The 17,975-nt window shown below is 34.2% G+C and overlaps 1 protein-coding gene across 4 annotated transcripts in view; it reads right to left on the reverse strand.

The window, feature by feature from the left end:
* Positions 1-1,248: 1,248 nt before the first annotated feature.
* The window catches only part of LOC137240393 (uncharacterized), a 92,069-nt gene continuing 75,342 nt past the window's right edge, over positions 1,249-17,975 (reverse strand). For 3 of the 4 annotated variants that reach the window (XM_067766605.1, XM_067766606.1, XM_067766607.1), the window contains exon 2: positions 1,249-5,136. In XM_067766605.1, coding sequence (XP_067622706.1) covers positions 4,925-5,095 — 171 coding nt within the window. In that variant the 5' untranslated portion in view covers positions 5,096-5,136 and the 3' untranslated portion in view covers positions 1,249-4,924. The remainder of the gene's footprint in view (positions 5,137-17,975) is intronic. The other variant, XR_010949713.1, reaches the window with a different exon arrangement.

The raw sequence follows: 17,975 nt of genomic DNA on the forward strand, positions 1-17,975 counted from the left end.
ACTTCGGTCAGTGTCAAACTATTGTGGAACTCAGTGGAACCTGCGTGGAACTTGCGTTTGATACTGAACGAAGTGTCAAAATTACCGGGGTTGCTGTCGTGGACATTGTGAATGATAACTAAGTGTGATATCTTATTTGTCAAATGTCTGACAGGATGTTCAATATGGCAACTTTTTAGCGTTTTGACAGGGTGTTCAATATGGCGGCGCCTATCTTCAGCGGGTGATAGAAAGAGATACAGAATGAGACAGCGATAGTCAAATACAAATTTGGTGATCCAATCACTTTGAAATTTTGACGTCTATGCAGAAGATATCACACTTATTTATCATTCACAATGGTCGTGGAAAGCGACACAGGGAAACAAAAAATGGAGCGGAATGTCAGATATGGGTTGCTGTGATGGTAAATTTTTTGGAACCAATTTAGTATGAAAATTTAGTGCACCTATATGGGTCCTACAGAAAATTATACAAAAGTCTTGAATTGGGGTATCTGAGAACGCGTAGTTATTCCAGCATTAAGAATACAAACACGGGGGCTAAGTTTTTCTACCCGTTCAAAAGTTCTCCGCGAAAAACAGTTTGAAACCGTGGTCGAATGCAATAACCCGTCCAAAAATGTGGAAAGAGAAATGAAAAGACGCGTTTTGTCCTGTTGTCAATAGTCCAAAGAGAAAAGGTATTCGAATTATTGAAAGCGAGGCAAAAACGCGTCTATTAATTCCTCCCCCGACTGTTTTGGTCGTGTTTTAGCATAGCAAGTATATTTCTTTGTAATATAACAATAAAAATTTTAAGCAGTTTTCGATAGCAGCTACTAAACTTTTTTGGTCCTAAGAAGTACAACAGTGCCAAATAGCATCCACAAAAAAAACGAACAAGAACAAGCATTTTATCAGGTGAGCGTGGCTGTGTATGTGCGTGCTGCTACATATCCTACTTGTAGACCTGTACTATGGTTCAGCACTTGTTCAGCGACGACTAAACCAAAGAAAATGTGTTAAGTGAGCGCTGACCGCCACTGTTCTATATCTTAAATTTAAAAATTAGGAAGCTTCCGTACATAAAACATCAAAATTTTGTTTTGTTTGTTATTTAACACTGGACAGTTATCTTTATTTTGTGCACATTAACCATTGGCGCTTTCAGGAAGCACAAATGTTGAGCAGTCGTTGAGGTGGGTACAACCACCAGTTATAAAAAGCCGTACACCACAAAAACACTAGCCTTACTAAAATAAGACTATTACCGATTTTCACATAGTTTTATTATTTCCAGTTTTAAATTTGAACAACTGTAAGCTATTTTAAGCTATTTAATGGCGTATAGCCAAACTAAAATAAGTTTTTAAATTTATTTGCAGCTTTTTTGACGGATTCACAGCAAATTATATCAAAATGCTGCAGCTAAATTACTATGCATCTGTGTTTATCTTAATAGTTTTATTTACATATCATTAAAGCACTCAAAGGCTAAATATTAGTTGGCAAACATTCCTTAAGTATATGATGTATGACGTTATAGTTTTCTGGCCTTTGTGACTCAATCTTTTTTTAACTAAAATTTTTGTTCTGAAATAATATTAATTTGTTTATTTCTTAAAAATGATCTCGGCTACTCTTGTGCGTTTGCATTTGAATATTTATTAGAGGTTAACCACTGTATTAAGCTATAATTTTATTTATTGTACAAATGGCAACTGTGGACTAAGTGCTTCTTAGTTACTGTTAGTAGTTTTATTGCTTCTTGTAACATATCAAATTGAGTGTTTATTTGCATCTTAAATAATTGATTGGAGAACAAACAAAAAATAAATATGTTTGTTGTATAACAGCTTATTATTAACTTTGTTTTTTTTTATGGAGTTAAATAGCATTACAAATATTTTAGAGAAATGTTAAAGGCTTCATCGTAATTGTCTTCTAACAGGTATCGAACTTTAGGCAAGTTTTTGTAACAATTTCCAACGTGTATTCAACAGATGGTTACTCATTCGAGACAATAATAAAATACTTAGTATAATGTAGAGCTGCACAACGTCGTAAATAAAATTTTTTCAATGCTAGCAAAGAGATTTCAAAATGAAAATCTGTTTTGGAGGTATAAAAAATGGATTTAAAATATGCAAAGAGAATTCAGTTCGAGGTGTTGTCCCATCAGGATTGATTCTTTTAGATTATTTCGACACAACGCCTTGGTACCAACAACAATATGTCAGTTAATCCAAATCAATGCAAATTTTCTTTTGACTGGACATTCTTCTGCTCGGCGAGTTGGATTGAATTCGCTTTGCCATCACCTTGTAAAAATTTTTTATTTTGGCATTTCTAAGTTTGACCTTTTATGATTGCACAAATATACTCAAAATACTGAAAACGAAAATTGAGCTTTTTAGGCCCGGTTTTTCAGTGCTAGTTTAAACTACAGTTATAGTTGCGGCCACCGTGGTGTGATGTTAGCGTGCTCCGCCTACCACACCGTATGCCCTGGGTTCACACCCCGGGCAAAGCAAAATCAAAGTTTTAGAAAAAAGGTTTTTCAATTAGAAGACCATTTTTCTAAGCAAGCGCTCCGGGTGTATTTCTGCCATGAAAAGCTTTCAGTGAAAACTCATCTGCCTTGCAGATTCCGTTCGGAGTCGGCATAAAGATGTAGGTCCCGTCCGTCCAATTTGTAGGAAAAATAAAGAGGAGCACGATGCAAAATGGAAGAGAAGCTCGGCCTTAGATCTCTTCGGAGGTTATCGCGTCTTAAATTTATTTATTTTTATTTATAGTTGACTAGAGTTTAACCTTGCCACTTTCGCCGCTTAAGCTGAGATGAGCAGCAACATTTTATGTTATTGAACAAAGTGGCAAGGTTAAATTCTAGTCAACTTTAACTGAAGTTTAAACTCGCACTGAAAACCCGGGCTTAAGAGTGCAAAAATATACTCAAACTTGAAAACGAAGTTTTCTCGTTTGACATATCGTCCCGTTTATTCGTAAACCATGTATCTACAATTGAAGCATTTTTCGAATAACGAAAAAACAAACTACTTTAACGACTTGGATTTTGAATATCTACGAAAAAATTAGATATGTGGTAAATGATGGAGCTTAAAACCATAAAGGTAACTTATTCTGAAAAACTGACCATCACCTCTCCCTTGTCAATGCCTTATGATTGTTTTCACATAAAACTCATTTTCTCATAAGTATAATTACGTGGTTGACTTATAAACGGGACTATATAACGTTAAAACTATTGACGACAAATTAAAACACAATTATTTCTATATTTTTTGATGAAAATAACGTTATTATACAGCCTTGGTATAAGGTAACAAGCATCTTAAGTTTGTATTGATTTGATAAGTTTGATAAAATTCAAAAATTATTTTAGAACACATATACATACCTACATACATGTTTGTACTATGAACCTCTTAACATATCGATCTATGGTACCCTAATAGAGCGATCGTAACTTAAGTTTTGTTAACAAAGACATAAATCAGACATTCTGTTAAAAAGACCGTATCTCAACGAAGCCATTAATATCTCAGACCAGTTAAAAGAGGTATGAATTCAATTTAGTTTAATTCCTTTTCACATTTCGTAAAGAGCTTAGGGCCGTTTTCACCATATCCAGTTAAGTTAGATTTTACCTGCAATCTATCAGATAGCTTCATTTGAAATTTTCGTTTTCACCATCAAAGGTTAAAACGATAATTGTGAATATTTCGTAGAACAAATCTGAAAAATTTATTGTGAATACACGAAAACAAGCCAAACAGCTGACTTTTGCCTACACTTTTTCCTTGCACTTAACCAGAGACAATTTTAAGATAGAGATGTTGCAGGGACGAAAAATAGTGTGAAGCAAGCTTCACAAAACCTCTAGTAGGTCACATTCACCACTTACCACAGCAGAATGTAGTGTAACACTGTCTGTATTTATTATTTAACAATTCTTTGTACACTTTTTATTAGCTAATCTGTTCATAATTTTAATTTTTACACTCTAAAACTCCAATCAGTGTATTTTGTGTGCTTAAATTGTGTGGTGGAAGTGACCTACTAGAATTTTGTGAAACTCCGCTGCTTTCCCCTGAAGTTCGCGCATGCAACATCTTTATCTTCGAACATTTTTTACTTAACTGATACGCGAAACTTCAGTTAGCAGTGAGAAAACGAAAATTCCGATAACTTATAGATTAAGGATAAGTGACTAAATAAAGATGGTGAAAACGGTTCTAAGAGGATAAACTATCTATGCTTTAACAGACATATAAATCTGTATTGTATTTTATAAGTACATTAAAATCCTTTGCGAATTGTGAAATGAATTAAGAGTTTTGTTGTTGTCGAACACGCGATCTTGGAAAAAATTAGGTTTAATTCATATTGCTTTTGACAGACAATTTATTTTGCCATATACAACTTTTTAACCGGCTTGATGAGATACGAGCTTATCAATAGAATATCTGAGAAACGTCTTTGTTAACAAAACTTTTAAAAGTTGCGACCTTATTAGGATAGGTCGATATGTAAGTAGGTTTTCCATAATTAAGGTACAGAGAAGCGCTACTGTATGTAGGTATTATTCATTACAATAAATATGTAAATATATTTGCGTTTGCGTCTATCTTTTGTAACAATAAATATTATTTCAACAAATACTAAAAACCTTTTCCTAATATCGAATTTATAAAGTGAAATTCGATGAGAAAAGGTTCTCTACTACTCTGTTTTAGATTACTAAGTAATATATAATTTCCATATACTATGCATATGGGAAACAACTAGGAGCGTATTGGTTCGTTACCAATATGTAAGATATATTCTTTACTCTAGTATTTATTTCCATTTCCACAAACGTGGCAAATGGTTTATGAATATGTTTTGTATTAAAATAAATAATTTTGTATTGAACCCATTTATTCCACACGACACAGTAGAGAGGCAAACCGAAACAGTCTCATCCAACTAAATAGCTTCGATTCTACGAAGCTCTCTTCGACCTGACAAGTGGTCATACTGACCCCTGAAGTGTTCGACGACTTGCTTGGGCGCTTGTGCTGCTTAACTGCTGGTGAGCCCATTTTCATGGATTTTTGTTCTGGGCAGTAGTTGATTGACTCCGTAGGATCTAAAATAATATAAACAGAAAGGTAAAATAAGTTTATGAATTATAATACATGTAGTATGTACTAAGATTAAAGTAGATAACGTGATTCACGAAGTGTACATGTATATACACATATCGTTAATTTAATTAACCAAGGCACCACCCAGCAGATTTTTCAAAACTACGTTTTTCTCAGATTCTGAACGAAATTTTTTTAATTTCAAATGACGTATAAATTTAATTGCTGAATTGTAATTCCAAGCAGTCTCGATTGAAGAGATTTTTAAATATCCAAAAAGGAATATTCCGGGTATTTTCCTGGTATTTACCTATAAAAATGGTATATACCCGGACAATCCCATCTCTACATACCACCTATTGTTCAGATAAGAGATTCATGGTACCAGCTATGTATCTCATACAGAGAACAAGAAACGTGACACTTTGTGTGAGGATTACCGATTTATTATACGTTCTCTATATACTACATATTGTGACGAATATTAGCATCACTATGCTGTTAGTAAATAATCACAACAACAAATACAGTAAGCAGCAAAACTTGTGTACATGCACAAACATAACTAGCAGCTCACATACACACATGTAGTCATCAGCCGAAGTTGTTCCTCTCACCGACACACGCATACAGCTATCTAACCAAGTATGCGATGCAACTGTTCTCAAACAGATTTCGCGAAATTACTAGACCCTAGGAAAAACACGCTTTTAGTGAAGCACGAGTAATTAAGTTGTGAGGTATAATTGTACTACTCCCAAAGTTGTCTAAATAAAGACCATTTTGAAATACTGAATATTGGAGTTATTTATTCAACACTTCAGCGATTCGAACGTTAGTAGAAGGTGCAAAATTACACTGGTTTACAGCCATTCCTATGTAAAACCACCCCCTGATTCCGAAAATCCAAGGTTATTTTTAATTCTATGGTAAAGTTTTTGAGATATTTACGAAGAACTGTTTTTTCAAAAAAAAAAAAAAAAAAAAATGGGTCCACTTAATCATGTATATCTCAAGAACGAATTGAGCAATTCCAAAACGTAAAGCTTTTAAACGGTAATAAAATTTGCTATAAACTGTGCATACAACACTTTTTGCTAGGCCCTGCAGATTCACAGATAACGAATAATCATTACGGATTTTTTTCAATTTTTTTTGTAAAAATATAACAAAATTTGTACTTTGTGAGGAAGGATCTCGGAAACTTTTTATTTTTTTGCAGATTTGTTTTTTTTTCTCTAAGCTCTGTACTATTACAAAAAAAATTAGCTTTCGTTCAACAAATTGGATGGAATAATACAAAAGTTATAACCATTCAAGTAACGCTTGGAAATTAGCTCTGATCTCACCTATTTTCAAGAGTGGCAATAAAAATGACGTTAGCAATTATAGGCCTATTTCCAAACTATCCGCCACAGCAAAGCTCTTTGAATGCATTATTCAAGAGAAACAACTTTTCTTTATCAAGAATATTGAATGTCCAGAACAGCATGGCTTTTTTCCGGGACGCTCAACTGTGTCTAACTTGGCTATTTTCTCTGATGACTGCATCGCAGCCTTTCAGTCAGGATGTCAAGTTGACACAGTGTATACTGACTTTTCTAAAGCATTTGATCGGATTGCACATTCAATTCTGACTAAAAAACTAGCCCTGATGGGATTCCATTCTGTCTTCCTGAGATGGATTGAATCCTACTTATACAATCGTCACTGTATGGTGGTGGTTGACAATGTTAGGTCTCTCCCGTTCGTGCCTGCTCCGGTGTTCCACAAGGAAGCATTCTGGGCCCAATTTTCTTTGTCTTGTTTATCAATGAAATTTGCTCTTGCTTTTTTACAGTAAGATTTCTGCTGTAAGCGGATGACCTTAAAATATATTCTATAATCAATAGCCTTCATGATTCCGAATTGATGAAATTAGATTTGGATAAATTAAGTAACTGGTGTAAAAATAATCGGCTAACACTCAACATAAGTAAGTGTTTTCATATTACTTTTTCGAAACGTATGAATATCATTGATACCTCATATCATATATCTAATACGCCCTTGTCGCGGGTAAGTGAAATTAAAGACTTAGGAGTAATTTTCTACTCGAAATTTACTTTTTCAAGCCATATTAACCTTTGCATTTCAAAATCGTATGCCATGCTGGCCTTTGTTAGACGTCATAGCTCGGATTTTGCCGACCCTTATACGCTCAAGCAGTTATTTTCGGCATTTGTGCGTTCCTAGCTTGAGTATGCCTGCTTCATTTGGTCTTCATCCATCTTGTAAGAATTGAACGCATCCAAAAGGTATTTTTAAAATTTGCATTACGCAAGTTACGTTTCTCGGAGCCTATTCCGACTTATGAAGCGCGATGCTTATTGATTAGTTTAAAATCATTGCAGAGCAGGAGAACAATTTTGTCGCTGTCATTCATTTTTGATTGGTTTCGGGGTGTAGTTGATTGTCCCGTGCTCCTTGAAAGGATTCTAATAAACATTCCAGCTAGAGCGCTGCGTAGCTCCGAGTTCTTTCATGTTGGTATTTCTAAAGCTCTTTATGTGAAAAATGTTCCAATTACTAGAGCTTTAATTGAGTTCAACAGAATTGCTAGATTTATCGAGATAGATTTTTCAGGTTCGAAAGATCGCTTTTTAAGTTCTTTAACTACTCTTTATAAATAAAGTATTTGAAATGTAGTATTATTGTTTAATATATATATATATATATATATATATATATATATATATATATATATGTCTAAATAGCCTATAAGATTTGTATGCTGATTGGCTTAAATAAATAAATAAATAAATATATCCATTTAATACTTAAGTACCCCACTGGTACATATGTGTTAGTATTCGTATATCTATGTTAACTAACAGGTAGATTTTCGAAGGGTTATTAGATACAAACAACTGTTAGTGTCGTTTTCTCAAACCCAGGTACTTTTCAAGCGAGAGCATATTTTTAAGACAGGTAGTGTTTTCTTTGTAGAGCTAGGGAACCTTTTTGTAAAGGTAGGCTTGAATTTTTACTTGATCTAAGTATAAATAATAGTACATGCGCCTTGTTCATTCATAATATATGTAGGATTTTCAATAAAACACAACCGATTACGTATGCAGTTTGAATGTTTAATGGAATTCATTTCTTTTAAAAAACTGTACATTTGAATTTATTAACTTATTACTACGCGGCCATATTAGCGTACGGTCGTTTCGGTGGTTACATTAGAAAAAAAAACTTAACTTAATCGTCGGTATTGTTTGAACCTGCCAACCGACGCTTCGATATTACTTCGACCAGTTACAAGGTTACCAATTCTCTTTATTTTCGGCACCTTTTAACAAGGTTGCCGCCTTTAAGTATTTTACTCTCTTCTATTAATCCTACTCTTATTACTATTCCTACATAACTGCAAGGCTCGCCGGATACTGTTCTCTTTATAATTGCAGTTTATAAATCGTCATTTACTTAAAAACATAATATGAATGAAAGTGTGCGAGAGTTTGAGTGTACAAATGATCCAGATATGTTGTTTCATCTGCGGTCAATTTATCGTTAAAAGGATGCGATGTGTGTTTTCAAATCCTTTGAAAGTTACATACTATAAGTATTTTGGAATTGATCCTAAAAACAACGAAAAACCATGGACACCGAATACTGTGTGCACCACATGTCGAGGCGAATTGATTTTATCGGAAACCGAAACAAGGTGCGTTGTAAAAATAAGGAATTTGCTCCCTTTTAATGCATAGCTGACTAATTTCTGAAACTATCTATTTAGGCGACATATGAAATTTATTACAAAAATGCAGTGGAGGGAACCAACTTGCCATTCAACGGACTGCTATATTTGTACTACAAAAGTACTTGGGGTTGGAAACTCAAGAAAAGTAACCTATGCGAGCGTATCTACAGTATCATTACCAGAACTAAATTCAACGGAAGCTACATTGCCAGAATCAAATTTAACTTTAGTTCCGAATCCAGTTTCATTGTCAACAGAAGTATCTGATTACGCGGCATTATGTTGTACTGGATTTCAAACGGAAAACGAAAGAAACTGTTTGTCACAAGCACAACTCAATGATTGGATAAAGGATTTGGAATTGTGAAAGGGAAAGGCCGAACTACACGCCTCTCGTATGCAACAATTTACATTTGTTTCATCCGATGTTAAGGTAACATATTATAGAACTCGTCACGAACAATTTTCCGAGTACTATACGAAGGAGGACAGCAGTGTTTGTTACTGCAAAGACATTGTTGGTCTATTCAAACAGTTTGGTGAACCATATGATTCAATAGAGTGGCGATTGTTCATAGACGGCAATAAATTAAGTTTAAAGGCCGTGTTATTGCATATTGGCAACCAAAGACCATCTATCCCGATCGCGCATGAAGTAAATACGAAGGAAACGTATGAGATAATGCAAAAATTGCTCAAATTAATCAAATACGAAGAACATGATTGGAAAATATGTGCCGATCTTAAAGTCGTTGGAATGCTATGTGGTCTACAAATTGGATACAAAAAATACTGTTGCTTTCTATGTAAATGGGATAGCCGAGCTCGTCAAGACCACTACATCATAAAGGATTGGCCAGAACGAATTCAGTTCCAAGTTGGGGTGGATAACATAAAATACTCCCCACTTATAAAGAAGGAAAAAATAATTCTATCTCCGCTCCACTTCAAGCTCGGCCTTATCAAAAACTTTGTCCAGGCTTTGGACAAAGCAGGCGAAGCTTTTCATCACTTGAAGACACCAGTGGAGGAAGCAGCGTGGGATTCTTTTGAAAAGGTCGTTACTTCTCGTTTAGGTAAACCCAAAAGTCTTAAATATGAGATGATAGTGAACGACTTAATCAAAAACTATGCGGAAATGGGTAAATAAAGAAACATATTTAAGACCGTTTTCTCAGTTAACTATAAAACCCATCTGCCCGATAAACAAAAAATGTGTATTAAAATTTTTAAATTTACATGAGAATATATAGCCCTAAATCTGAATTCATCGTCCAGTTCCGAACAAACAAGAACGAGAAAAATGTAAACAAAACATTTGTTCTGAATTGAAAGATAAATCCAGCCTAAGAAAATTATATACTAATGTGTCACCTATGTATTTATCTAATTAACTTTTTTGTTTTCTTTCAGGAGTAAATATGTCTTTAAAAATTCATTTTCTACACTCCCATCTAAATTTTTTCCCGCAAAATCTTGGCGACGAAAGTGGCGAGCATGGCGAAAGGGTTCACCAGCAAATGAAAATGATTGAAAGTCGGTATCAAGGATTCTGGGATATCGCTATGATGGGTGACTACTGTTGGTTTCTCATTAGAGAAACGGATGCTAATCTAAATAAGCGTCAAAACAAGGCACATAACTTTTTCAATTATAAAATAAGCTCATAGAGTTAAGACAGAATCATATGTACATATGCTATTATTTGTAGGGTACTTAAGTTTTACTATATGGATATATTTGTTTGAATGCTTATAACTTTTTTATTAGTCCATCGATTTGAACGAAAGCTTATTTTTTTTGTAATAAAACAGAGCTTAGAGAGAAAAAAATAAAAAGTTTTCGAAATCTTTCCTCGCAGAGAAACATTTTTTTTATATTTTTACAAAATAAATTGAAAAAATCCGTAATGATTGTTCGTTATCTTTGAATTTGCAGGACCTAGCAAAAAGTGTTGTATGCACAGTTTATAGAATTTTGTATTACCTTTTAAAAGCTTACAACTCTTTTGGAATGGCTCAATTCATTCTTGAGATATATATGATTAAGTGACCAATTTTTTTTTTTAATGGTAATTCGCAAATATCTCAAAAACGTTACTATAGACTTAAAAATAAAATTTTCGGAATCAGGGGATGATTTTACATAGGAATTTCATAATGGCGTCCCTGGTGCAGAAAAAAGTTGGAATTTGTGATCCAGTGTAATCAGAAATACCCATAATTCATTACAATCGGTGTCAGAAGAGGAATTGTTGAATAAATTCCAGAGGACGACAAGGTCATGGCCAAGTTGAGTGAATTGAATAATCAGCAACGGAAAAAGGAGTTGGAAGCCCGTGGATTGAATACTACTGGCAATAAATCTGAGCTACAAACGCGAATAAGGGAAGGTATGGAATCGAAAGAAATCGACGTCGATGAACACAGTTTTCATCCTGATGTGGAACAGTTAGCGACTAAAATGGAGAAGAAGATAGAGACCCCGTATCCATTGGCAACTGTTGACACTAACGCGATACTAGCAGTGCTGAAGCAAATGTCGTTATAAATATCAACCGATATGCCAGCACAGCTCGAAGTACAGAAGACATATATGACATCACAACTGGAATCGCATGAGACACGTTTAACATCCAAAATGGAAACACAGGAGACACGACAAGAGGCACGTTTTTCAGAAATGGCGTCATAAACAGCATCCAGGATTGAAGCACAGGAGGAATGTATATTCGAAATGTCGGGACAAATTTTAGCACAGGTATCATCGCAGATCTCTGCAAAACTTGAAGCCCAGCTGTTTCAGCAAGCAGTTCGAAGATAAAAACTCCATCTTATGATGGCTCTGTTCCTTCCCAGGTATTTAAGCTTTAATTTGAGAAGACGTCAGTAGTAAATAACTGGAATTCTGAAGATAAAGTTGCTGCACTGTTCGTGGCTTTGAAAGGGCCAGCAGCTGAAATCTTACAGACTATTCCAGAGTACGAGCGGAACAGTTATGAAGCATTGATTTATGATGGCTGCTGTCGAGAGACGTTATGAAAGGACAGATATACCAAACTGAGTTGCAACACCGCAGGAGTTTGCGTCGAATGTTGAAAGATTGGCTCATCTCGCCAATGCGGACGCCTCCGTGGAATACACCCAGAGGGTTAAAATTCAGAGCTTTATAAATGGAATACGGGATGTCGAAACGAAACGAGCTACATATGCGAATCCAAAATCAACATTTGCTGAAACGTTATCACATGCACTGACTCAGGAAACAGCACGCCGTGTGGAAGTAGAAAGGCCAGACTGGGTGAACACAATCTTGGAGGCACTGAAAGGATCGCAAAAGCGGAGTGAAAGAGTTATCAAATGCTTCAAATGTGGGAAGCAGGTCAAATTACGCTTCATTGCGGTCTTGACCCTAGTGTAGGGTTGCCAGATTTCTTTAGGGGAAATTCAGTACATTCGCCTATTTCAGCTCTAAAAAATCAGTACAATTCAGTACACTTTTGCTAAGAACAAAATATCTATAATTCACAGCGAGTTTTATTAAGCATACATTAAAAAAGAAATTATACATAAATTTTTACATATTTAGGTACATACTATTCATGTACGGCGTTCTTGTACGCTTATACTTATTTAGAGATCAATAAGTTCCATTATATTCACGTATGAATATCCACATACTGATTGATTCATACATTGTAACATTTACAGCATATATTTATGTATAATAAAATTAAAATATTTTCTACATATTCATACGGATATGCTTTTTTCCTAATACTTGTTTGATTTTTGTGCCATTTTGATTAGTTGTTGGCCGTCATTGTTTTTTAAAAATTTAATAAACTCCTCGCAATTCATTTTAAAATTTACTTTTATTTGAAGTTCACTTTCAATTGATTTAACTAAAAGGCGATTTCTTTCTTTACTCCACGCTGCAAACATTAAACTAAAAATTCGCTCAACAGCTGCATTGGAATGTGAAATTGAGAAAATAACGTTAACAATTTTTTCAAACGGGAAAAGAGCCACTACTGAAAAATGGTATCCATTTATTTTCAAAACTTGAACTATTTGTGTCGTTTGTAAGAAATTTTTTAAGGCAACAAATTCATCAAACAGCATATTTAAATCGATGTCTCTAATATAAAAATCATTAATTATTTCCGTGAATTGAGAGAAATTCATTTCGTTCCCTAAACGAAATACTTTCAATTTTTCAAATTTATTATCATTGTACTGGAATTTTTTTTTCCAGATAACTTTTTTTTTCCAATGTACTTGCTTTTTGCAAAGCACTTCGCGTATTTCAAAGCGTTTGCAACTCTTTTTACTTTATTTAGTATTTATGTGTATGATAACGAAGTGGAATAGAACATTTGTAAAACAGAACAGGGCGACTCTGATCATGAAAATCAAAAAAAAATGTTTAATCATGTGAACAAACTTCAGAAGTTTTGCGATTAAATATGTCGAGATAGAAAAATCAGTACAAATGAGGACAGAATTGTAAAAAATTAGGACATTTGCGTACTGAATTGCGAATTGTGAAAATTCAGGACAGCGTGTGAAAATTCAGTACTGTCCTGCCTAAATCAGTACGTCTGGCAACCGTACCCTAGTGGTTCCAATAGCAGGTGGTCTTAAGTACAAAGCTGGAGGAGTTGAGCAAGAGCGAGCCAGATGTAAATATCGAGAACTTGTTCCAACTATTGAATGTCCTGTGATAATTGTATCACACATCGGAACGATGCTGATTGTTCAAAGCCAATCTGCCAAGCTCAAGCTCTTCGAAGTATTTCAGTGGCCAAAGAACAGAGTGTGAGACAACGAACTAGGATAATGAGTAGTAATATGAAACACAGGTACGACGAGAACAACAATTCGGAAGGTTTATTGGAGAAAGATTTGTTACTGTTATGCAACCCTCAACGGCGGAAAGGTATTCCATCAAAATTTCAGTGTAGCTGGGAAGGCCCGTACAAAGTTGTGAAGCGGATCAGTGATGTCATCTGCACGGATATAGCTAACTAACCAAGTATGCGACACAACTGTTCTCGAACAGATTTCGCGGAAATTACTAGACCTTAGGAGAAATGGGTGAACGAGAAAACCGAGAGTATAAAAGCAGCGCAAGCTGAGGAATTAGTAATCAGTTTTATTTTAACACGCTTTTAGTGAATTACGCTAGTAATTAAGTTGCGAAGTATAATTGTACTACTCCAAAGTAGTCTAAAATAAAGACCATATTGAAATACTGAATATTGGAGTTATTTATTCAACAGTTCAGCGATTCGAACGTTAGTAGAAGGTGCATAAATAATCAGATTTATCCATAATTCGTTACAATTTCTTATTCAGTAGATTATTCGGATATTACGAATGGGGTAAGATTATTGATCAGCTCCATTTATGAAAGTCTTCCGCACAACCTATTCTTACTTGTTATATATAACATAGAAGCCAAGGAGGCACGTCATTGAAATTTATATGTTCCCAACTTCCTAGGATAAAAGGGGCAAATACAAAATTTCAGCCGACGTTTAAATGTTTTTTCGTAAATTATGTAGGGAGGCACATTTTGTGAGTATGGTAACTAAATTTTTTTTGAAAATCATAGCGAAAAGCTAGCACAGAGCTCCACATTTTTCAGTGTCACGAAGTGAGTTTCAGTCAATGTAAATTCATACATTTGGCGAATGTTTAAAAAAAACCCTTCGCAAGAGTAAACAGCCTGGATCACCTGTTAAAACGCTGGTCGATTACTTAAATCATTTGCCCAGAGTGTTTTTCAAAGATGTTCGTAGATGACTGTTATATTGCATTATTTGCATATTTTAAAATGTTTGCTTGACTAGCTGATCATATTTTCTCTATTAACTAGATTTCATGAACGAATATAAATATGTAGTCTTTTTTATTATACCCAGCTGTATTTGTACACAGGGTATTATAAATTTGATTGGATAATGGTTGGTTGTACAGGTATAAAGAAATCGAGATAGATATACACTTCCATATATCAAAATCATCAGTATCGAAAAAAAATTCAATTGAGCCATGTCCGTCCGTCCGTCTGTCCGTTAACACGATAACTTGACTAAATATTGAGATAACTTCACCAAATTTGGTACACAAGTTTATCTGGACCCAGAATAGATTGGTATTGAAAATGAGCGGAATCGGATGATAACCACGCCCACTTTTATATACATATATAACATTTTGGAAAGCACAAAAAACCTGATTATTTAGTAAATTATATACCTAGAATGTTGAAATTTTACGTGTGCACTGATATTGAGACTCTTGATAAAAATTAAAAAAAAAAAATTTGAAATGGGCGTGGCACCGCCCACTTGTGATAAAATCAATTTTACAAATATTATTAATAATAAATAAAAAATTGTTAAACCTATCGCAACAAAATTCGGCAGAGAGGTTGCCTTTACTATAATGGTTTGAAGAAAAATTGACGAATTCGGTTAAGGACCATGCCCACTTTTATATAAAAGATTTTTAAAAGGGTCGTGGACGAATAAAATTAGCTATATCTTTGCAAAAAAGAGATCAATGGTATTTCATTTCCCAAGTGGATTTATGACAATAAATAGGAAAAAATTCGAATTTAAGAAAATTGGGTGGCACAGGGGCGTGCCAAAAAATTGCCTTGGGGGGTTCAAAAAAAATTTTTTTTTTTTCAGTTAAATAAATAAAATAAATGTTGTCTTTAGGATACACTTTTAAGTACGTGTATTTAGAATATGATATGAAAAAAGTTACATTAAAAACTCAATCGCATGCGTTGGCTTTTCTTTGCCATTTCATCAAAAAATTCATCAACGGTAACAATTTGATCACGGTGGATGCTTAGTGATGCGCAGCCATTCAAACGATTTTCACTGATCGTGTTTCTCAAATAGTTTTTAATCAGCCTAAGAGTTGAAAAAGATTTCTCGTTCGTTGACGTTGTTACTGGAAGCGTACACAAGATTTTAAACAACGTGTGAACATTAGGAAAAGCCACAGAATCACATTCCTGTAATATTAATCATAGATAAATTGATAAAAAAAACCGAAGTACATCCTTCAGGAATAAGTAGAATTCATGCTTTTTGAGCCTATGCATGAGATCTAACGTATACGTATATAAAATTCAAAAGAAAGAAACTGATCGAATAGAAAAAAATTTAATTTAAAAAAGTCATACCTACACGGAAAAAACACTAATTTCATTTATCAAATAATTTGAATTTTACATTTTTGAGATGTGTTTTTGATATGAAAAAAAATGTAGATATTACATTATAATAATGTTTTTTCCACATGGAAAATAATTCAAATTTGCATTATATTTCAAAGTAGGAAATGTGTACTTCGAAAAAATGCTGTAAATTTAACATTACTTAAATGTGAAGAATAAAATCAAAGCACGAGAATTAGTATCGTTTAGTTCGGCAAACAAAAAGAACCGTAAGCAATGTTTATATGTAGCTTGTCGCCGTGACGTAAGGACAGAAGAATCATGCAAATATTCAGACGCATGGAGTTTTCATATTTGCCTTTTCATTCCGATGAATGTAATCGCGGTTGAGGTAAACGAGCAAACGCCTGAATTTATTATATTCACGCATGCAATAAGTTGGTTGATTTTAAATCAATGTCGATTATCATAGTACAGGTCTACAAGTAGGAAACAATTCTTACATTAAGTAGTAATAATATTAAAAGCTAGAAAATAATTAGGTAGGTCCTAGGTACTAGTTATCACAATCCTCATCAATCTAGGGCGTTGATCAGACAATTTAATAAAAGCGTTGGGCGCGCGAAATTTCTAAAAATGTGAGGCGTAGCATAACCTGATTAAGGTTCAGTTGGTCTTACTTATGACTATCAATAGAAATTTGACGCGTCCAGCGCTTTTATTTAATTGTCTGATCAACGCCCTAGATTGATGAGGAGTGTGATGACTAGTACTTAGGACCTACCTAATTATTTTCTAGCTTTTGGTATTATTACTTAATGTAAGTAGTGTAACGAATTTAGTGAAATTCTGCCTATTTGCAACCTTCTGCTTACATTCGTATCGCTAAATTGTTGAATAAAACACTCCAATATTCTGTATTACGAAATGGTATTTATTAGACTACTTTGAAAATACTTCGCAATTAAACTTCACTTCGCAACTGATAGCGTGCTTAAATCAAACTGATTACGGACTAATCAGCTCCTGCTGCTTTTATACTCTCTGCCCAAATGTCTAGACGCTTCTTCTCTATCTTTTCACCAGCCATACGCGCGTGTATATGTAATCGAAGTAGTAGCTGATGATGACACGCGTTTGTGAGTATCTCTCTGCTGCTTGTATGTATGTGTGTACATGATGATTAATGTGTTTATGTAGCTTGCTTAAATGTTGTAGTGCCTTTATTTAATAACCTAAGAGATGGTAATATTCGTCACAGTATTGTTTTCAATAAAACCGTTTAACTTAACATTTTTTTTAATTACTTTATTTTCAAGTTTTTAGTCTTTATTTAGTTGCCTATTATTTGTCATTCTATTTAGTTCATTTGGAGTATCGTTGTTTAAAGGACTCTTTCCTGACAATTTGTTACAATCTAGGACCTCAATACATAATCCTTCCAAAGACTCTACTCTACTCGGCGCCACGTATGCTTGTCCCTCCTCGAACTCCAAAATATTTTGATGTCACTTCTACCGGACTGTATGGAATATTTGTTCCAAATGTGAGCAAAATTGGACAAAAAATACGATTTTTTTGAATGTCTCGATCCTTGCGTCACCTGGTGGAGATTTTTTTATATGTCGCTTTCTATTCATGTGTGCCATATATGTGTTCCAAATATGAGCCTAATCGGACCACAAATACGATTTTTTGAAATATTTCGATCCATGCGGCACCTATCGGAGGTTTTTTTTTCATATTATTGAATTATCATCGGATTCTGAACTATATTCCAAGTTTCAAGCTTGTAGCTTATCGAGAAGTTACTTAAATTTTAATTACAAAATTCTTTCAAACTAACTAAAAAGCGTTTAGAAATTGTGTTTAGGGTGTGTATAATAGAGTGGT

Source organism: Eurosta solidaginis, chromosome 2 (assembly GCF_040869045.1).
Source record: "Eurosta solidaginis isolate ZX-2024a chromosome 2, ASM4086904v1, whole genome shotgun sequence".
Lineage (NCBI taxonomy): Eukaryota > Metazoa > Arthropoda > Insecta > Diptera > Tephritidae > Eurosta > Eurosta solidaginis.